The 22,947-nt window shown below is 48.8% G+C and overlaps 1 protein-coding gene across 1 annotated transcript; it reads left to right on the forward strand.

Moving 5' to 3' along the window:
• Nucleotides 1-5,169: 5,169 nt before the first annotated feature.
• Nucleotides 5,170-19,371, forward strand: TSKS (testis specific serine kinase substrate). Its single transcript, XM_045200298.2, has 12 exons — nt 5,170-5,339; nt 5,873-6,092; nt 8,131-8,262; nt 13,944-14,039; nt 14,246-14,329; nt 14,658-14,741; nt 15,282-15,568; nt 15,992-16,186; nt 16,567-16,740; nt 17,337-17,472; nt 18,637-18,761; nt 18,887-19,371. The coding sequence occupies exons 1-12, from the start codon at nt 5,170-5,172 to the stop codon at nt 19,038-19,040; spliced, it is 1,857 nt and encodes a 618-aa protein (XP_045056233.2). The 3' UTR covers nt 19,041-19,371.
• The last annotated feature ends 3,576 nt before the right edge of the window (nt 19,372-22,947 follow it).

Consider the following 22,947-nt stretch of genomic DNA (forward strand, 5'->3'; position numbering starts at 1 on the left):
GACGAAAGCTGAAGAAGGGAGGGTGTCACTCAGCTGGGCTGGGATAGGTGGAGCGTCTCCTGCAATTCCCTGCTGCAGGGAAGGATATGGGAGGGGCAAGAAAGCGTGAGGTGTTTACCGCGCAAGCGTCGCTCTGTTCCCCTTTTTCCCTACTCTCCTCCATCCTGGGCTCTGACCAAGAATCCTGGGGCAGAGGAAACAGTAATTCTTATCTGATCCCATTAAACAAAGGTTAAAACTGAGGTCAAGAGAGGTTGAATGACTTGCCCAAGTTCACACAGCTAGCAAGTGTCAGCTGGGTTTAAACTATATTTTGGCTTTTAACCACTTTTCAATATACGTTTTTTATTTTTTTTGCAACCACAACGCCATTATACAGATATCAACTCAAAATCGTGAGTCTCTCCCCCAGACTTGCAGCTCCTCAGCAAGCGTGGGACCTGGTACTGAAGAATGCTGATTAAAAGGCAGAAATAGGTGGATGTGTTGTGTTTGACTCACCCACCACCCTTCAGCGCCCCAGAGACCCGCTTTGGTTGACTGGCTTTTGGGAAAGCAAAGCATCCGGAACTGTAGCGCCTCGGGCTATTGGGAAATTTGGGGCAAAGGGTACTGGAAGAGTCCATTTCTGTCACTAAAGGAGCTAAACCCCACTCAGCACCCTTTTCTAATCTCTGAAGCCTGGTATTCTTGGAATGAGCCTTGAGGGAGTGTCCTGGCTCCTGGGATCGTCCATTCTGAGTCCTGGGGGGAAGGATTGAGAGAAGAGCCCACCTTCCAGGGTCGATGGATCCGACCATTTGGGTTTTCAGGAAGGGGCTTGGGAAAGTCCATTCTGGATTCTAGGAGGACGAACATCTCTCAGCAGTTTTTGTAACCAAAAGAGTCCCTCCCTAATAAGGGTTGGCAGGGGTGCTGTCTGTCCCTAAAGAACGTAGAACGGCATCATTAAAAACAACAATAACAACAAAAATTATTAGGACCAGGTGTTGGAAAGAGTCCTTTTTGTGGAAGATAATGTAAGCATCGTAAGGACTTGGAGGAGCCCATTCGTAACATGGATGAAAGCGCTTTCTCCCTGAGAATAACACCATTAAAATAAATTATATATGTTAGTAGTTGGGTTCGAACTAGTCTGCTTTTCGACAGATGTCGAAGAGAGACATCCAGAGTCCCAAGAGCAGGAAAGGTCTGCTATAAGGAAATGGGAAAAGCTATTCTCACCGCCTAAACTCTCTACTCCCCTTTCACCGAGCACTTGCAACCCTTCTCCTACTGCCCACCTGGGACCAGGTGGAGTTAACTCTGGGTTTTTGATGTGGGTAGACGGAGGAATTCGGTCCTTTCCCAACCTCCTTCAGAGCCCATAAATTAGCCAAAACTTAACTTTCAGGATTGGGCGGAAAAAGGCAAGGGCATCCTGAATCCTGGGGACGGTTTGACCCTGTGTGGGGTGTCAGACGTGGCGCCACCTACAGGAGCAGGGGGATTTTACCCCTGTTGAATCAGCAGTGCTTACCAATGGAAATACTGTGGGAACCAGAGACAGAATTTTCAACGTACTCCAGCGATGTTTAGAAAAAAAGGAAAAAGAAAAGGTGAAATGAATCTTAATAATCTATTTTACCTAACCCAATATACCCAAATGTAGTAATTTCAACATATTTGACATTCTTTCTGTCTTTGAAATCCGGTGGTTTTCACTTATACCACGTCTTCGTTGAGATTCGCCACATTGAAAGTGCTCAGTAGCCCTAAAGCTATAACACTGTCTGCGGCACCTAGACCATTCTGGGGCTTAGGGGCTGACCCATTGCTCGGTTTTCAGAGCAACCATGAATAGGTCCATGTTTGGGCAAAACCTTTTTGGTTTTAAGGCAGAGCGTTAAGAGGGAACCACAGAAACCCCTTGAAGAGTTCACGGGTTGAACCAATCACAGCTTCTAAGACTTTGAGCTGAGCAAATCAACTCTTGGTTTTCTCAACAACAACAACAAAACCTGAATTCACCCCTCCCACCCCATTTTCCCCATTTCTGCAAATGGGCCAGAAAAAGAACTAAACAAAATTGATACAAGCAATCTGCCAGGTGCAGAGTTCAAAACACTGGTTATAAGGATACTCCATGGATTTAGGGGAAGAGTAGAGGAACTTAGAACATAAACAAAGAGATAGGAAACATAAAAACAGACAGAAAACATAAAGAAGAAACAGTCAGACATGAAGAATACGTTCCAGGGAATCAACAGTGGAGGACATGAAGCAGAGGAGCAAATCAGAGAATTGAAAGATAAAGAAGCAGAAAACACCCAATCAGAACAGCAAAAATAAAAATAATTCAAAAAAGATGAGGATAGAGTAAGGAGCATCTGGGACAACCTCAAGTGTATCGACATTCGTATCATTGGGATGCTAGAAGGAGAAGAGAGAGAGTGAGAAATTGAAAACCTATGTGAAAAAATTATGATGGAAAACTTCCCTAACCTGGTAGAGGAAATAGACACACCAATCCAGGAAGCACTGAGAGTATCAAAGAGGCCCACACCAAGACACACCATAATTAACATGGCAAAGGTTAAAGACAGAGAGAGACTCTTTAAAATAGCAAGAGAAAAGCAGTTACTTGTCTATAAGGCAGCTCCCATAAAACTGTCAGCTGATTTATGAGCAGCAAATTTGCAGGCAAGAAGGGATTGGCAACAAATACTCAAAGTGATGGAAAGAAAGGAACGCCATGGCTGATGTGGCTCACCTAGCTGAAGCATCGTCCCATAAGCTGAACAGTTGTGGGTTCAATTCCTGGTTGGGGCACATGCCTAGATTGCGGGTTTGGTCCCAGTACAATAGGTCCCTGGTTGGGACCCTTTCAAGGGGCAACCGATGGATGTTTCTCTCTCACGTCAATGTTTCTCTCCCTCTCTCTCTCTTTTCCTTCTGTTTTCTCTAAAATTAATGGGCATGTTCTCGGGTGAGGATCTTAAAAAAAAGAAGAAGAAGAATCCCTCCCTTCCCCTCTCGCTAAAAATAAATAAAATTTTTAAAATAAAGAAAAAAGCAAGGACCTACAACCAAGATTACTCTACCCAGCAAAATTACCATTTAGAATCAAGGGAAAAAGAGCATCGCAAACAAGAAAAAGCCGAAGGATTTTATCACCACCAAATCAGTGTTATAAGAAATGTTAGCCCTGGCTGGTGTGGCTCACTGGATTGAACGCTGGCCTGCAAACCAAAGGGTTGTCGGTTCGATTCCCAGTTGGGAAACATGCCCGGGTTGTGGGCCGGGAGCACATGGGAGGCAACCACACATGGATGTTTCTCCCCTTCTCTTCTCTCTCCCTTCCCCTGTCTAAAAATAAAAATATATTTTTCAAAAAAGAAGAAATGTTTAAGAAGAAAAAAGATAAAAATACGAATAATAAATTGGCAGTAAATACATATCTATACACAATTACTTTAAATGCACCCTGCTCCAACAACGATCAATACAGACCTTTATTGTTTCATCCATAGATCCATAACTCCCTCCATTTAATTTCCCCACCCCCACTGGGTTCTTTTAAAGCAAGCCCGCCTTCATCACACCATTTCATCCCCATCACCCACTTTCTTCCCCAACTTCTTTTATGAAAAGATCTAAATACTCCAAAAGTCGAAATAACGTGGAGTGAACGCCCATATATGACCCCTCACCTCCATTCCGCCATTAACATTTCACTCCACTCACCCTATTGCATATTGGTCCAGCTGGCCTTCTCTCTCTATCAACCCATTTTGTGTTTCTGATTCATTCAAAGTAAGCCGCAGACATGAGCGCCCTTCATCCCTCTTGTGGGTTGAACCATGACCCCTTCAGATGGAGAAGTCCTAATCCCCAGGACCTGTGAATGTGACCTTTATTGGAAGATGATCCAGTATGGACGAGGTCATTTGGGTGGGCACTGACCAACATGACTGCCTTTAAAAGGGGGAGGCTTGCCCTGGCTGGTGTGGCTCAGTTGGTTGGAGCATCATCCTGCAGCCTGAAGGGTCCCTGGTTCCATTGGCAGTCAGGGCACATGCCCAGGTTGGGGATTCAACCCCCAGTCGGGTTGCATACGAGAAGGCAACCAATCAATGTTTCTCTCTCTCCCTCTCTCCTCCCCTTCCTCTCTGTGTGATGAAAAAATGTCCCTGGGTGAGGATAAAAGTAAATAACTAAAAATTAAATAAAATAAAAATAAAATGGGGGGAACTTGGACACAGAGCGAGACAGGAACAGAGAGAAGACAACCCAAAGGCACAGGGATAAGATGGCCATCTATAAGCCAGGGGGCACCTGACACCACTAGAATCACGGGAAGAGGCTGTCCCATCGCCACAGGTTCTCCCTCACAGCTTCAGGAGGAACCAGCCCTGCTGCCACTTTGACCTTGGACTTCTGGCTTCCGGAATGGAAAGTCAATACATTTCTGTGATTTAATGCCCCCGTCTGTGGTACTTTGTTATAGACGTCCTGAGAGACTAACACAAACCCAAATCCTTCCGTGCCTACTATTCATTACAGTTCCATGTTTGTTTAGATTTCTTTTTAAATTATTTTATTGTTGTTCAATTACAGTTGTCTGTTTAGATTTCTTTTTTCATAGACAAAATTCACACACTATAAAAGGCTCAAATCTGCCCCTGGTTGGGTGCCATCCAGCAAATGGAAGGGTCATGGGTTCAATCCCCAGTAGGGGCATGTGCCTGGGTTGTAGGTCAGGTCCCCAGTTGGGGGCGTGTGAGAGGCAACCAATTGATGTTTCCTTCCCTCTCTTTCTCCCTCCCTCCCCCTCACTCTGAAAACAAATAGTCTTCAAAGAAAAAAGTCAAGTATGAGTGTGGGGGTCTGGGTGACCCCAAGGTTACTCTCTGGGAGAGGGAAGTCGGACCTCTCCCGAGAACTGGTAAGCCCATCCGTGGTAAGTTCTGATCTAAAATGAATGAGCTAGAACTAGAATCTGGACAAGAAGAGCTCACTGAGACCCCCTGGGGGTACCTGCTGAGTAAGCACTTCACCCTCCCCCCCCCCCCCTTGAATGAGGCCCAGTGGTTGGGTCCTTTATGAGGCAGGCTTGTGGAGACAGGAACTCGAGGGCCAGCGGTCAGAATAGGTGGAGAGCCCCTGGGAGCAGGGCCCCCACACGCCATGGCCAGCGTGGTGGTGAAGACAATCTGGCAGTCCAAAGAGATCCACGAGGCTGGGGACCCCCCTGCGGGGGTCGAGAGCCGCTCCCAGATGGTCTCCGAGGCTCCTGGGGTGGTGACCAGCTCAGCTAAAGGGGTCGCAAAGAAAAAGAAAGCCGTGTCGTTCCTCGGGTGAGTTTGTCACAGCCAGTCAGGGACGGTCCTAGTGCCCAGTACTGTCTCCGACAGAGCACATCCCACTGTGGGTGCTGCCAGAAGGGTAGAGGAAGAGAGGAGGGGCAGGCAAGAGGAGAAATAAAGAGAGAGTAGGAGGTGGAGGGGAAGAAGGGAGTGAGGACCGAGGGAGGTAAAAGTCAGTGGGAAAAGAAGTCAGTGGGGGAGAGGGGAGAGAAGAAGAAAGTAGCCCCAGCCAGGTGGCCCAGTTGGTTAGAACATCATCCTGATAGGCCAAGCTTGCGTGTTCCATCCCCGTCGGGGCACATACAAGAATCAGCCAATGAGTGCACGAATAAATGGAACAACAAATTGATGGTTCTCCGTGTCTCCGGTCTCTCTCAAATAATTCATGAATTTTTTTAAAAGGAGAAAGTAGGCAGAGTAGGCCATGAGGTTGGAGCCGGAGAGCAGGGGATACCAAGACAGGAGGCAGGAGGGTCCACACCCCACTGAGGCTACATCGTGACCCTCCTGTCCCTCCTCCCCAGGATGGAGCCTCGGATGTCCCACGAGCCAATGCACTGGTGCCTGAACCTCAAACGGTCCTCGGCCTGCACCAACGTGTCCCTGCTCAACCTGGCCTCGGTGGAGCCCACTGACTCCTCCGTGACAGACTCCATCACGGATGACAGTGGCTTGCTGGCCCTGCCCTCCACCTCCCCCATCCCACCCTGGGCTCCAGAGGACCCAGACATCACGGAGTTACTGGTGAGGGGCCCCCAGCTGGGGGAGACGGTCCCTGCCCTGGTGGTTGGCAAATACCGAGGATGGAGGGCTGTGTTCTTCGTTCAGGTCACTCTTCAAAGGCAGGAGGAACTGTCCCCTCCTCCCCTAACTGCCAGCCATATATCTGTTCCTTCTTTGCTGAATGATGCTGCTGCCTGGCACTTGGTCTTTAGTTCATCCGGTCACTTCCCAATGTCCTGGGTTAGGCCAGGGTCACACACAGGAATCAGGCTAGATCCCTGGCCTGGAAAAGCTCCCATTCTGATGGGAGCAACGGAGACTGACCGAGAGTGATACATCCCATAATGGATGTGATACTGGGGATCCCAGAAATGGGGTCTTCAAACCAGGCTGCAGGTATCAGAGAAAGCTTCCTGGAGGAGACACTGTCAGAACTGGGCTCTGACATGTGAGTAGTTCTCTGAGGGGCTCCCCTGAGAAGCTGGGGCCAAACTGGGAGGTGAGCAAAGATCTATGAGAATTTAGAGAATTTCCTCCTGGAGCACAGAGTACTGTAGCGTGGTCCCTTTAACGCTCCTTCCAACTGCCACCCCCCTGCCAGGGCTTGATGTGGACAAGAACAATCACTAACAAGTAACCATGCTCCTAATAACGCCAACAGGATCCCCTGGCACTTTCTACGTTCCAGGAGCCGCAGTTTCCCCTTCTGTAAAATGGAGATGCACGTGTGTGCTCTCACAACGGTTCTCTCTTTTGTAAATGTTTCTTTCCCTCATTTAATTCTTCTTTCCTCACTATTTATTTATTTATTTATTTTTAGAGAGGGGGAGGGGGAGGGAGAAACATCCGTCGGTTGCCTTTTGTGGGGATCTGGCCCACAACCCCGGCATGCACCCTGACCAGGAATCAAACTGGTGACCTTTCGCTTTGTGGAGTGACACCCAACCCACTGAGCCCCACCAGTCAGGGTTCAAAGAATATTTCTTCAATGCCTACAATGTGCCAGGCACTGGTCTAGGAGCAGAAATATGGCATTATCCAAGACAGATTTTTCGATATAACCATACCCACTTCATGCGGTTGTCATGCCAAAGAAGGGCACTTCGTTCATGTCAAGTGTTCGGCACAGGCGCCAGCAGCAACCACGGAATAAGTGTTGGTTGTTATTATCGTTACTATCATCTACCCCCATTTCACAGACAACACTGAGAGGCTCCCACAGGTTGAAGAGCATGCTCGAGGTTACGCAGCTTGTAAGCAGAGGAGCCAGGCTCTGATCAGGGGTCGTGGTCGGGCTTTCCAGGCTCTCTGCTGGCCCATGGTAGGTGCTCAATGTTGGTGAATTTATTATACTTAATTAAATACTTAATGAGCCCCAGCTGATGTGGCTCAGTGGCTTGAGTGCCGGCCTGTGAACCAAAGGGTCGCCAGTTGGATTCCCAGTCAGGGCACATGCCTGGGTTGCAGGCCAGGTCCCCAGTTGGGAGTGTGCAAGAGGCAACCACACATTGATATTCCTCTCCCTCTCTTTCTCCTTCCCTTCCCGTCTCTCTAAAAGTAAATAAGTAAAATACTTTTTAAAAATAAAGATGAGAACAACAACAAAACTAACAAACAGGTCTAATGTGGTGGAATAACCTCTGCAAGTTCAAGTTCAGAGAGTTTGAAAGAAACCAGGTCAGGATTAGAAGCCTAGGGGGACTGACACTAAAACAGAAGTCCTTTCTTTCCCTAGAAGACTCCTCTGGAGCCTGGTGGGAGACCTTTGAAGGGCAGAGACTGGAGACAGGGAGGCCAGAGAGGAGGCTGGGCTGGGCGAGGGTCCAGGGTAGGAGGATCAGAGGGAAGGAAGGAAACAGGGCAAGCCGAGTCCCTTGGCAGACATCCCCTCCCCCAGGCAGAACACTTTCCTCCCTCCCCCTCTCTGCGCCTGGCTCAGGCAGCACGTGCAAAAGTTTGCCTCCCACCAGAGCTATTTCTGAGTCAAGTTCCCCAGCGGATTGTGACGCCTCAGAAAGAGCCCTGGGCAGCTGGGCTCAAGGCCTGATGCAGCTGCCAGCTCTCTGTGGGGCTGCAGGGGAGTGTCAGCTTCTTAGGGGGCTTCAGCTTCCCTCTCCATAAAACGGAAGGAGTTATGACAGCCGAGACTTGGGGGTTCTGGCCTCAGGGTCCCTGCAGGAGCAGTGAGAAGGTGTGGATGGGAAGAATATATAGCGGCATTCAGAATCTGAGCTACACCAGGAGAGAATGCTACAGGTGGGTGGAGAGTAGGAGGCAGTAACCCCGAGAGGGGGACAGAGACCCAGAGAGACAGGGGCTGACGTCCAGGGAGAGTGGGACAGAGACTGAGCCAAGGGGAACAGAGATTCAGAAAGGAAAGGGGTGGACACCAGAGAGAGGGGTTAGAGAAATGGGGCATGGAGATGCTCGTCAGGTGACAAGCTCAGGCTGGACAGAGACGGTGGGAAAATGGTGAAGCAGGCAGCTTTGGCTTCTGTCTTAAGCTATGACATCTTTTATTATTTTTTTAAATCAATTTGAGAGAGAGTGAGGTAAGGGGAGAGAGAGAGACATCGATTTGTTGTTCCACTTATCTATGCATTCATTGGTTGATGCTTGTATGTGCCCTGACCGGGGATTGAACCTACAACCTTGTCGTATTGGGATGATATTCTAACCAACTGAGCTACCCAGCCAGTGTCAGGCTATGACATTTTTAGGGGGCTGAAGGATGCAATGGAAAAGGTGGTATTGCTGCCCTGGTTTCTGTGGTTCGGTGGATTGAGTGCTGGCCTGGGAACGGAAAGGTCTCTGGTTCAATTCTCAGTCAGGGCACATGCCTGGGTTTCGGGCCAGGTGCCTGTTTGGAAGTGTGCAAGAGGCAGCCAACTGATGTTTCTCTCTCACATAGATGTTTATCTCCCACTTTCTCTCTCTGATTAAATAAATAATTTAAAAACAAAAGGTGGCCTTGCTTTTTGAGAAGGTCCATCAATCAAGGCAAAGAAGGACAGGTCATTTGACCTTTGCTTGGGAACTGTCCGGCTGTGTGAGGTCTTCCCTGAGGCTGCTAAGTGGTTTTGGTTCTAAGCCCCTTCCTGGGACATCCCATCCTGTTGGCCTTATTTTTAACGACGCTGATACTAATCATTTCGCTTGGCTTATTGATCATATCTATTGACGCTTCCTCACTGCCATCTGACGCACGTATTATCTGTCCCACTTTACAAGAAAGGATACTGAGGCAGACTTGAAGTATGGAATTGGATTGCTAAGGCACAAGGCGTGTGGGTAGCCATGGAGGGTTTTGTGCCCGGGTCACTGGCTCTCCCTGTCCTGCCATTCACATCTCAGCCAAGGATGACAAGGCTCTGACTTCACCGTGCCCCTCATCTGTGCTCAGTGAAGCTAAAACTCACCCTCCAGGGACCCCAGCTACACTTTTTCAAAGAAATATTGACCCAAGGACTTTTCTGGGTCAGCCTGTGTTCCTCCCAACAGCAGCCCCGTGAAGGTAGCTATAGTCCCATCCCCATTTTACAGGTAGGGAAACAGGCACAGAGAGGTCAAGTCCCCTCGCCGAGTTCTACGGCTGCTCAGTGATAGGACCGAGTCTCCCAGAACAGCTCCCTAGGGGAAACCTTCAGGGAACTGAGACCTTCAGGGTCTTCAGTTTTTGTTTTGTTTTTTTTAAGTTTGGTAAATTGTTTTGTTTTTTTTTTAATTGTTATTCAATTACAGTTGTATGCCTTTTCTCCACATCCCTCCACCCCACCCCAGGTGAACCCACCTCCCTCCTCCACCTCCACCCTCCCCCTTGGTTTTGTCCATGTGTCCTTTATAGTACTTCCTGTAATCCCCTCTACCCACTGTCCCCGCCCCCACCCCTCACCCCCACCCTGGCTATTGTTAGATTGTTCTTAACTTCAATGTCTCTGGTTATATTTTGTTTGCTTTTTTCTTCTATTGCTTATGTTCCAGTTAAAGGTGAGATCATATGGTATTTGTCCCTCACCTCCTGGCTTATTTCACTTAGCATTATGCTCTCCAGTTTCATCCATGCTGTTGCAAAGGGTATAAGCTCCTTCTTTCTCTCTGCTGCGTAGAATTCCATTGTGTAAATATACCATAGTTTTTGGATCCACTCGTTTGCTGAAGGGCACTTCGGTTGCTTCCAGTACTTGGCTATTGTAAATTGTGCTGCTATGAACATTGGGGTGCACAGGCTCTTTTGGATTGGTGTTTCAGTGTTCTTAAGGTATAATCCCAGCAGCGGAATTACTGGGTCAAAGGGCAGTTCCATTTTTAGTTTTCTGAGGAAATTCCATATTGTTTTCCACAGGGTCTTCAGTTTTAAAAGATCACTTTGGGTACTAGTTAGCTATTGCCGCAAAATAAATTATCCCAACTTAGAACCACATATCTGTAGTAGCTTCGTTGGCTGACTCTGGCTTAGGGTCTCTCATGAGGTTGCTATAAAGATTTCGGCAGGGCCTGTGGTCACCCGAAGGCTTGACTGGGACCAGAGGTCTTGCTTCCAAGATGGCACACTCACATGGCTCTTGTGTTGGGGCCTCAGCTCCTCGCCACCTGAGCCTCTCCAGAAGTGGCTGCTCAAGACATGGCAGCTGTCATTCTCCAGAGTGCGAGAGAGCAAGCAGGTGGCCACGATTCCTTTTAGGAACTAAAACACATACCATCTATTCTGCCCTGTTCTATTTGCTAGGTATGAGTCACTCAGTTCAGCCCACACTCAAGTGACGGGGATAAGACTTACACTTTAAAGGAGCATCAAAGAATGTATGGACATATTTTAAACTACCATAGTTGTGTGTGTGTGTGTTTGTGTGTGTGTTTTGTAGATGTCTTTCATCAGGATGAGGAAGTTCCATTCTGTTTCTAGCTTGAGTGTTTTTATCACAACATTGGATTTTGTCAAATATTTTTCCTGAATCGACGTGGTCATGTGGTTTTTTCCCCTATATTCTACTAATGTTATATGTTGCATTGATTAATTTCTCTAAGTAAAACCAACCTTGCATTCCTGGGATACATCCTACTTGATTATGGTGTGTAATCCTTTTTTACATGCTGCTGGATTTGATGTTAGGATTTTATTCAAGATATTTATGACTGTCTTCAGAAGGGATATTGGTCTGTAGTTTTATTTTCTTGCGATGGCTTTGACTTGGGTATCAGGGTAGTATTAGCCTCATAGAATCAATTAGCAACTGTTCCTGTTCTTTTTTTTCTTTTTGAAGTTTGAGATAGATCGGTAGCAATTCTTTTTTAATGATTGGTATAATTCATCAGTGAAACCATCTGGTACTGGGCTTTCCTTTGCTGGAAGTTTGATTATTAACTTGATCTCTTTACTTTTTGTGGATCTACTCAGATGTCCCAGTTCTTCCCGAGTCAGTTTCAGTTAGCATTTTCCTAGGAAGTCTTCCTAGGTTATCAAATTTAATGGTATGCAATTGGTCATAGTATTCCCTTATAATTCTTTTCCTTTTCTTAAATCAGGAGTAATGTCTTCTTTCCTTCCTAATTTTACTATTTTTTCTTTTCTTTTTCATGATCAACATTGTTAAAGATTTGTCAATTATGTTGATCTTTTTATAAAAACCAACTTCTCATTTTGTGGATTTTACTACTGTTTTTCTATTCCCCATTTCATTTTTTTACCATCCTAATCTTTACTATTTCCTTCCTTCTGCTAGCTCTTGGTTTAGTATGTTCTTCTTTTTCTAGTTTCTTAAAGTGGAAGTTTAGGTTATTAATCTTGAGTTCTTTCTTTTGTGATGTAGGGGTTTACTACTCCAATTTCCCACCAAGTATTGCTTTTCCTGATCCCATAAGTTTTGGTTTATTGCGTTTTCATACTACTACATCCCAAAGCATATTATGGTTTCTCTTGTGATTTCTTCTTCCCACTGGTTGTTTCTGTGTGTAGTATTTAATTTTCATATATTTGTGACTTTGCCAAATTTTTTTCTACTATTGATTTCTAAACTCATTCTACTGGGCTCACAGAGGTAAAAAAAAAAAAAAAAAAAAAAAAAAAAAAAAAAAAAAAAAAAGCCTTGTACAACCTCAATCTTCTTAAATTTTGGAGAACCTTTCCTGTGCACTTGGGAAGAATGTGCATTCTGCCATTGGTATGTGGCGTGTTCTGTAGACGTCTGTTAGCTGTTAGGGCTGCTTGGTTTACACTGTTGTTCAAATTTTCTATCTCCTTGCTGGTCTTCTGTCTAGTTGTTCTATCCATCATTAAAAGTGAAGTATTGAAGTAAACAATTAAGGTTGAACTGTCAGTTTCTCCCTCCAATTCTGTCAGTTTTGCTTGCATGTGTTTTGAAGTTCTGTTCAGTACGTAGAGATTTATAATTGTTCCCCAGAGCACATGCCTGGGTTGCAGGCCAAGTCCCCAGTAGGGGGCATACAAGAGGCAACCACACATTGATGTTTTTCTCCCTCTCTTTCTCCTTCCCTTCCCCTCTCTCTTAGAATAAATAAAATCTTTAAAAATAAAAGCCTCAACAAGTATAGCAGGCGTGCTTGTGAAATGCAGCCAGTTACATGCTCCTGTGTTCTGGTGGCTCAGCCATTAAGCCACAGGTTTGGCTGCTATAACAAAAAGACACAAAATAGCATAGCTTAAAGGAGATGGCAAATGTTACAAGTCTCCATCGCCTTCTGTGTAAGTCTTCATTGGTGGATGGAATTGTGTGTGGCGGCTCCACAGTGTTGGGATTCAGGCTTCTTCTATCTGGTTCTGTTTTCCAACACATGGTCCAAGATGGCTGCTCTGGCTTTAGCCATCAACTTTGCATTCCCACCAATATGAAGAAAGAAATGGGGCCATTCTCCCTCCTTTCTCTTGTTAAAGTCATGACTCGGAAGGAAATTGTCTTCTTTTATCCCACTCACTTTCCACAGGGTGCATGACCACACCTGGCTACAAGGAAGCCCGGGAAATGTAGTCTTTGGCTAGGAAGTTATATGCTAGGCTAACTCTTACGTAAATATAGAAGAGCTGTAAGTGGAACCTGCTGCAGGCATCCCTTCTGGGCCACTTTGGCAGGAATCACAAAGCATTTTATGGTGATAAAAGGGAGCAATGATCATGCCCTGGCTGGTGTGGCTCAGTGGAGTGACCACCGGCCTGCGAACCAGAGGGTCTCCGGTTCAATTCCCAGTCCAGCTCATATGCCTGGGTTGTGGGCCAGGTCCCCAGTGAGGGGCGTATGAGAGGCAACCACACATTGATGTTTCTCTCCCTCTCTTGCTCCCTCCCTTCCCCTCTCTCTAAAAATAAATAAATAAAATCTTTTTAAAAAAGGTTTTTCTTATTTATGTCTGTGGATGCCAAAGGCCTTTTATTTTATTTTATTCATTTATTCTTAGAGAGAGGTGAAGGGAGGGAAAAAGAGGGAGAGAAACCAGACCAGGGACTGAACCCACAACCTAGGCATGTGCTCTGACCAGGAATCGAACCTGCAACCTTTCACTTCGCAGGACCATGCCCAATCAACTGAGCCACACCAGTTCAGGTGACCCCAATGGCTTTTATCTGTGTTTGGTTGAGACCATCTTCCTTCCTCCACACGTCTGAGTGCTCCCCATAAACCCCACTCGCTCCTGGTCCTACTTATTTTTGTTCCCATCCACCAAACAGGAAACAAGTCCACCCCTGGTTTTGGAGCAGGAATTTCAAGAATCGCAGAGGCGTAGCCCTAGCCCAAAGTCACACAGCCACTCCAGGGCAGAATCAAGGTGTAAACTGAGCATCCTCTCAGCTCCAGACTTTTTCTTGCGGTTGGGGTTTGCTCCCGCGCACCTATGACCCACCTGTCTCCCATTCTTCCCCAGAGTGGGGTCAACAGTGGATTGGTTCGCGCCAAAGACTCCATCACCAGCTTGAAGGAAAAGACGACCCGGGTTAATCAGCACGTGCAGACACTGCAGGTGTGAGGACCATCCTCCCCCAACACCTCCTCTCCCTCCAGGGCCACATTGCCTTCTTAGGCTCCTTCTCCAACTCAATGCACCCACAACCCAGTCGGGGAGGTAGAGGCTGGGAAAGGAAGGCAACCTTCCCAGGCTCAGCCTCTGCTACTCACCGGGTGTCCCCTTGTGGCCCTGGCCAACCCTGCCTCCCCTTCATACTCCAGAGTGAGTGTTCTGTGCTGAGTGAAAATCTAGAGAGAAGGCGGCAAGAGGCAGAAGAACTAGAAGGGTACTGTACTCAACTCAAGGTGAGCCGCTGGGGGCAGGCGTGGGGTGGGAGAAGGGAGTGGACTTAGGAAGAGGGTGGGAGGAAGCTGGGGAGGAGTGGAGTGGGTGGACAGGAGTGCGGGGAGCAGAAAAGGAGCACAGGAGAGGTTGAAGAAGAAAGTCAAGGAACCTGGCTTCTGTGGGGCAGACCAGTATGAAGAAGGCAGAGGCTGGGTGGGGAGGGGGGGCGGAAGGGGGAGTGGTCGTGCCTTGTATCAGAGGTGGAGCCTGCATGGAAATAGTGGGGAAAGGCTAGAAGGCTGACCTTGAATGGGAAGGCAGGGCCCCTGCTTTGGTGTCCTGACCCAGGAGAACTGCCGGAAGGTGACCCGGTCAGTGGAAGACGCGGAAATAAAAACTAATGTCCTGAAGCAGAACTCTGCCCTGTTGGAGGTAAGAGGAAGGGAGATCCCAGGATCTGGGAGGAGGATCAGATGCATGAGGTACTTGGGTAGGCTTCAGGTGGAACTTTCCCGCCCCTCCCCCACCCCTGTCCCTTCATGTTCATGGTCAGACTTCTCTGTGCACACTAATATTCAGGTGTTGGAGGGAGGGATTTGTGTCGGACTTTGAGTGGGAATGTCTGTGGGGCCCACATACCCACACATTTCCCAACAAAATGTTGGAAGAGTTTCCGTTATTCTTCCAAAACACGGGGGACTGGAATCTGACACCTTGGAGGACTGGAGTGAGGGTGGAGGGCTGGATAGAGACAGGGAGGTCAACCTTAGGAGGTTAAAGTAGCTGAACTTGAAATGAGAAAAACGGCCCCAGTAACAGCAAGCAGGAGTCAATTTAGACTCCGAACCGGACTTGCCAACATCCTGCTCCATTTACTTTCCAATCTCGGGATCCTTTGGGTGCATTTGGGGGTGGAGGTGGTTGTGGGAAGCCAAGGCTACACTAGTAACCCTGCCCTCCTTTCCCTCCCAGGAGAAGCTGCGCTACCTTCAGCAGCAGCTGCAGGATGAGACTCCCCGGAGGCAGGAAGCCCAGCTGCAGGAGCTGGAGCAGAAGCTGGAGGCCGGTCTCTCTCGGCAGGGCTTGAGCCTTGGCGCCCAGCCCCTGGGCTGCTCTGGCCCCCCAGGCAGCCCTGATGACCCCCCACGACAGTGGAGCCTGGCCCCAGGTAGCCGGGGACTGGGGTCCAGGGCAGGGGAAGGCCTCGTCATGAGCGACCAGGAGTTGCAGAAGGTGTCTGTGGGCCTTGAGGAGCTCAGGTGAATGGGGGTGGGGTTGGGGCCTGGAAGATATTCGGGGGCAAGGCCTAGGGGGTGGAGCCTTGAAGAACCTAGTGGGGAGTGTCCTGAGGGCGGTGACCTAGAAGGGCAGGAACCAGAAGAACTTAGTTTTGAATACAACTGAGGTGGGAGGCTGGGGTTTTTTTTTTTGGGGGGGGGGTGGTTTAAGTCCTTGGAGGAACTGATGTGGGGCTAAAAGGAAGGATGAGCGATGGCCAGGATCCCTGTTAAGAAGACAAAGGCGGGGTTCTAGAGGACATGGAAGGATTCCAAGAAATGGACAGGATGGGAGAATTTGGGGACTGGGTGTGTCCAGAGCTGTAGACGTGGTCCTGGTGGGGCAGGGTAGACACGGGTGAGTCCAAACTTAGCCACGACCCATTCTTACCTCTGCCCCTCCAGGAGGGAGGTGTCCTCCTTGACCGTCAGGTGGCATCAGGAGGAGGGGGCGGTGCAGGAGGCCCTGCGGCTGCTTGGGGGCCTGGGTGGCAGGCTCGACGGCTTCTTGGGCCAGTGGGAGCGGGCGCAGCGGGAGCAGGCGCAGACCGCAAGGGGCCTGCAAGAACTACGCGGCAGGACCGATGAGCTGTGCACCATGTAAGGACCCAGGCTCGGGGTGTGGGAAAGTGGGGCATTGAGGGAAAGGGTGGACCAATCCGCTGGGACCAAGAGAGTCAGACCAATTAGAGGAAGCTCCAATTGGAGCATAGGAAGGGGCCTGTCATACCTAATAAGGACTGGGGAGCGGAGCCAATTAAAGTTTCCCACACCTTAAAAGGACAAAGGGAGGAGCCAAGTAGAAACAGAGAAAGCCAATCAGAGAACAAGGAGGGGTATTCTAGACCTTAAAACACAAAAGGAGGGGCCAATCAGAGCAGAGAGGGTCAGGGCCTGGCAGGGTATTGCGGACTTGAGGTCTTGCACACAGCTTTGTTAGGGAAGGCAATGTCGCAGCACTGGTTATTCTCACGCTTCAGGGTGGAGCGGTCAGCAGTGTCTGTGGCTTCACTGAGGAATGATCTGGAGGGGCTGGGCCCAATGAAACCGATTCTGGAGGAGCTGGGGCGACAATTTCAGAGCTCTCGAAGAGGGTCTGACTTCACCATGAACCTGGATCGGGCCCCCCAAGGCCCCTGCACCCGCTGTTCCAGGTACGGGGCCCAGGTCTGGACCCGAGTGCATTCCATGAAGATGAAGTATTGAAAGAGATGGGGCATTGGCGAGAGTGGGAGGGAAGGCATCCCCATGCGTGTATTGTAGGACCAGCCATTTCTGGTGCATTGTGGGAGCCACATTTCTTCCCCGCCCCCCACAAGTTGGAGTCAATGCCTTATAGAATGTGAGAAAGACTTGATCTATTTCAAGCATCCTGGATTTCTCGCGCATTGTGGGAAGGTTGGGAGGTGGTACTTGGCAGGAGGCTGGGTTTCTCTGCATTGTAGGGAAGGTGAGACCTTAGTGTATCGGGAAGCCAAGGGATACCATGCTCGGTTCGTATTAGGAAGGGGGAGGGCTTCCAATACAACGTGGGATTGGGTTTAATTAGTGGGAAATAGTTTTTGATGGGAGTGAGAATCCGCAGGCATTGTAGGATTCTCATGCTGTGGAAACCAAAAGCCATCTCATGCGCTGTAGGTTGGCCCTGGTGCATAGTGGAAAGGGGGCCTGGGCGAAGGGCGGGCAGGTAGGCATCCTGGGAATGGAGTGAGTACTAGGCCTTTTGCCCCTGGTGACTACCCCCTCCCAGCCAGGGGCAACAGCTGTCCACGGAGTCCCTGCAGCAGCTGCTGGAGCGTGCGCTGACCCCCCTCGTGGACGAGGTGAAGCAGAAGGGCTTGGCTCCTGCTTGCCCCAGCTGCCAGAGGCTACACAAGAAGATTCTGGTACCAAGGACCATGGGCCACCATGCCCCACTTTTCTATCAGGGCAGGGGGAGGGGAGCTCTGGGCATAAGGTACTGCTGGTGTGTGGCAGGATGGGCAGATCTGAGCTGTGGGCAGTGGGGGTTGGGGCAACGCTTGGCTTTAATGACTGGGGTGGGGGGATGGGCAAGCAGTTCGGAACCTTGAATTTGCAGACATATTTTGAAGGGCATGCCAATTTGCGGACCAGCATAGGTTCCATTGGTCAGTCATTTTGGATACTTGGGTGATGGGCATTGCCCAAGGCATGATGGGGCACTGATAGAGGGCATCTGTGGGACACAGGAGAGGGACCCATCTACAGCATCGTGGAATACGCACCCGATTTTCTGTAGACCTTGGACCTCGAGAGGCCATGAATTGTACAGGGTTACTGAGGTCAGACAGGGGGTCCAGCAAATGCAAGTCACCATAAGCTAGTGCATTTTGGGAAATGAAACCACAGCTCTTCATGGGGCATTGCATCACAGACTCAAGCCCAACAGCTAATGAACTTGAGCTTGGTGGTGCGGGGGAGATGGGGGTAACCTTGAGGCCTGTGTACATTCTGAGACAGAGAGATCTAATATATCATGGGGTATGGCCTAATGATGGGCCACAAGTTGTAGTGGGTGAGTCAGACAGCTGAGGCACGTGGGGCACTCGTGCGGCAGAGCCATGGGGCTAAGACGTGGTAGGACACGGGGCCTGGTGCATTCTGGGACATAGGGAACCAGAGCACTAGGGACCACTGTAGTGATAGAGATGCTGGTCTACTGAGGAGATGTGAAGTTTCTGGATTATTAGATGTAGAAGGGAACCACGTGGTTGCCACTGGGGCCCAAACACATTCCCAGTGCATGATGGTTCATGGGCATGTGGGGGGAAATAGGATAGATGCTGACATAGTGCTTGCTGGGACATGAAAGGCCAGTGCACTGGGGGACAGGCAATGGGACAGACCCAGGTTCAGCACACAACAGAATTTGGAAGGCCAGTGCATTGTGGGAAGCTGGGGTCAGGACAACCTGGGGGAGGAACATGGGCCCCAGGGGACCCTGCCCCTTGCCCTCCGCGATCCAGCTTCCCCCCTCCACCCCCAGCCCGGTCACGCAAGCCCAGCCGCGCCTACACTCCTCTCCCCAGGAGCTGGAGCGCCAGGCCTTGGCCAAACACGTCAGGGCAGAGGCCCTGAGCTCCACCCTTCGGATGGCCCAAGACGAGGCCTTGCGGGCCAAGAACCTGCTGCTGACGGACAAGATGAAGCCGGAGTGAGGAAGGAGGCTGAGGGCAAGGGAGGAGGGTGAGGTCTTGGGGATAGGGCCTGAGTCACCCTCTCCACCAGCCCCCCGGCATCAGGCCCCACCAGCACCAGCTCCCCACTCTGTCATTACAGGGAGAAGGTGGCCTCTCTGGACTATCTGCACTTGAAGATGTGTTCCCTCCACGACCAACTCAGCAACCTGCCACTTGAGGGGTCCACGGGGACAATGGGGGGAGGAGGAAGTGGTGGGGGAACTCCCTCAAAACGTGGGGGGCCCAACTCCTGAACAATACATGGCTCCTCATGCTGGCATGAAATCTGTCTCCTTTTTTGGCCCCTGAAGAGGGCTGGTAAGTTGGCGGCACACCACAGGCCAGTCTCTGTGCTCACGGTGACTCAGCCCTCAGCTAACAGGCTGTCTTGGTTCCAGAGAGATGCTGATGCTGGTCCAGTTCTTCGGAAGGTGGTTGGGAGTAAAAATGAGGTTCTGTGGTGCAGTGTGGACCAGTCAACCAATATTTTTTAGGGCTATCGTTACCAGATAATTATCTCTTGCTGTGTAAAAATGACCCCCCAAAATTACCTGCTTAAAACAATAAATATATATTATCTGACAATTTCTTTTTTAAAAACATTTTATTTTTAGAGAGAGGGGAAGGAGAAAGAGAGGGAGAGAAACATCAATGTGTGGTTGCCTCTCATGCGCCCCCTACTGGGGACCTGGCCCACAACCCAGGCATGTGCCCTGACTGGGAATCAAACCAGCAATGCTTTGGTTCACAGCCCTTGCTTAATCCACTAAGCTACACCTGTTATCTGACAATTTCTGAAGTTCAGGAATCTGGGAGTGGTTTAGCTGGAAGGTTCTGCCTCAGGGTCCTCATGAGTTTGTAGGAAATCAGCTGGGGCTCCAGTCACCTGAAGGCTTGACTGGGGCTGGAAGGTGTGCGTGTGTCCAAGAAGGCTGGCTCACGGGGCTGTTGGCTGGAGACCTCTGCTTCTCAAGGCAGCTAACTTCCCCCACAGTCTGAGAGAACAAGTGTCTTGGATGACCTACTCACTCAAAGTGCATGTTATCATTTCCTCTTTTTTTTCAAAAGATTTTATTAATTTCAGACAGAGGGGAAGGGAGAGAAAGAAGCATCCATCGATTGCCTCTGGTGCGCACCCATCCGGGAACGAACCCACAACCTGGGCATGTGCCTTGACAGGGAATCGGAACTGGTGACCTTTTGCTTTGTGGGGCGATGCCACCCATCCAACTGTGCCGTGGTGGTCAGGGCCACTTCCCCTTTTCCTATTCCTTAGAATTGAGTCTGAATCTTCCTCAAGGGGCGTGTTAGAGAATTCACGGACATTTGGAAGAGAATGTTGACTTGTGAACATATTTTAAACCACCACAGTAATGCTCTTTTAAGCTTTTAATTGAAGTACAGTGTAAACAGAAATGTTCACAAATTAAAAGCTCCATGAATTATCATAAAATGGACATGTTCATTTAACTACCACCATGATTTAAAAACTCAGCTTAGGCCCTAGCCCAGTAGCTCAGTTGGTTAGAGTGTCAACCCAATACACCAAGGTTGTGGGTTTGATCCTCAGTCAGGGCACATATAAGAAATAACCAGGATTGAGAACCAAGATGGCGGCATAGGTAGACACACTGCACCTCCTCCCACAACCAGAACTGACAGAAAATCGAACGGCAAGGAAGTCCAACACCAAGTAGATAAAAAAGAAACATACATCCAGACCGGTAGGAGAGGTGGAGACAGGCACTGGGGCAGAGAGGACTCGCGTGGCCGTGGCAGGACCGAGACTGGCGGAATGTGGGACGAAAGGGGCAGGCAGTCTGACCATTAGCAGACCCTGTGTCCCCACATTCGCGCACAGATAAACCGGGAAGAACAGGCAGGGAGCAAAGCAGACCGAGTAACCCAGGGCTCCAGTGCTGGGAAATAAAGCCTCAAACCTCTGATTGAAAACGCCCGTGGGTGTTGGGGCAGCAGCAGGAGAGACTCCCAGCCTCACAAGAGAGGGCATTGGAGAGACCCACAGGGGCCTAGAGCGTGCACAAGCCCACCCACTCGGGAACCAGCACCAGAGGGGCCCAATTTGATTGTGAGTGGTGGAGGGAGTGGCTGAAATGCAGTGGAGAGTGGAGCGGGCGCCATTGCTCCCTCTTGGCCCCTCCCCCACATACAGTGTCACAGCGCAGCCACCAGCGTTACCCCGCCCCGGGGAACACCTAAGGCTCCGCCCCTTAAAGTAACAGACACACCAAGACACACACAAAAAAGTGGCCCAAATGACAGAACACTTCAAAGCTCCAGAAAAAATACAACTAAGCGAGGAAGAGATAGCCAACCTATCGGATGCACAGTTCAAAACACTGGTTATTAAGACGCTCACAGAATTGGTTGAATTTGTTCGAAAACTAGATGAAAAAATGAAGGCTATGCCAAGAGAAACAAAGGAAAATGTACAGGGAACCAATAGTGATGCGAAGGAAACTGAGACTCAAATCAATGGTGTGGACCAGAAGGAAGAAAGAAACATCCAACCAGAAAAGAATGAAGAAACAAGAATTGGGAAAAATGAGGAGAGGCTTAGGAACCTCCAGGACATCTTGAAACGTTCCAACATCCGAATTACAGGGGTGCCAGAAGGAGAAGAGGAAGAACGAAAAATTGAAAACTTATTTGAACAAATAATGAAGGAGAACTTCCCCAGTCTGGCAAAGGAAATAGACTTCCAGGAAGTCCACGAGGCTCAGAGAGTCCCAAAGAGGCTGGACCCAAGGAGGAACACACCAAGGCACATCATAATTACATTCCCCAAGATGAAACAGAAGGAGAGAATCTTAGAAGCAGCAAGAGAAAAGGACACAGTTACCTACAAAGGGGTTCCCATAAGACTGTCAGCTGATTTCTCCAAAGAGACCTTACAGGCAAGAAGGGACTGGCAAGAAGTATTCCAAGTCATGAAAGGCAAGGGCCTACATCCAAGATTACTGTATCCAGCAAAGCTATCATTTAGAATGGAAGGGAAGATAAAGTGCTTCTCAGATAAGGTCAAGTTAAAGGAGTTCATCATCACCAAGCCATTATTATATGAAATGTTAAAGGGACTTATCTAAGAAAAAGAAGATAAAAAATATGAACAATAAAAATGACAGCAAATTCACATTTATAAACAACCACACCTAAAACCAAAACAAAAGAAAACTAAGCAAACAACTAGAACAGAAACAGAACCACAGAAATGGAGATCGCATGGAGGGTTATCAATAGGGGATTGGGAGGGGGAGAGAGGGGGGAAAAGTACAGAGAATAAATAGCATAAATGATAGGTGGAAAATAGACAGGGGGAGGGTAAGAATAGTGTAGGAAATGTAGAAGCCAAAGAACTTATATGTATGACCCATGGACATGAACTATAGGGGGGGGATGTAGGAGGGAGGGGGTGGGCAGGATGGAGTTGAGTGAAGGGGCGGAAATGGGACAACTAATAGCATAATCAATAAATATGTCAAAAAAAAGAGAAATAAACGCATGCATAAATAGGTAGAACAAGTTGATGTTTCTCTTTCCATTTCTCTCTCTAAAATCATAACTAAATTTTCTTAAATTTTAAAACATAAAAATTCAGCTTATAACACCCCCTGAATCCCCTCTCATGTCCCCTCCCCATCACTACCCTTTCCTTCTATCCCAAAGGTAACCCCTATTCTAACTCATTGCAATGAGTTAAGAAAAGAAAGAGTATAAGGATAGGGAAGGAGAAAACTATCGTTATTCTGAGATGGCATAATTATGAACATAAAGAATCATAAAGCAGCCCTGGCTGGTGTGGCTCAATGAAATGAGCACTGAACTGCGAACCAAAGGGCCACCTGTTCAATTCCCAGTCAGGGCACATGCCTGAGTTGCAGGCCACGTCCTCAGTAGGGGCCGTGCGAGAGGCAACCACACATTGATGTTTCTCTCCCTCTCTTTCTCCCTCCCTTCCCCTCTCTCTAAAAATAAAAATAAAATAAAATCTTTTTTAAAAAAAAAAGAATCACAAAGCAGCCAATAAGGAGCTTCCAGGTTGGTGAACCAGAATGTGACCCATGACGAGCTCCCAGCTCCACTGAGACAGAGCAGCGTGGTCACCCTGCCCAATGGCTCTCTTCATCTGGCTGTTGAACT

The sequence above is a fragment of the Desmodus rotundus genome, chromosome 12 (genome assembly GCF_022682495.2).
Source record: "Desmodus rotundus isolate HL8 chromosome 12, HLdesRot8A.1, whole genome shotgun sequence".
In the NCBI taxonomy this organism is placed as follows: Eukaryota; Metazoa; Chordata; class Mammalia; order Chiroptera; family Phyllostomidae; genus Desmodus; species Desmodus rotundus.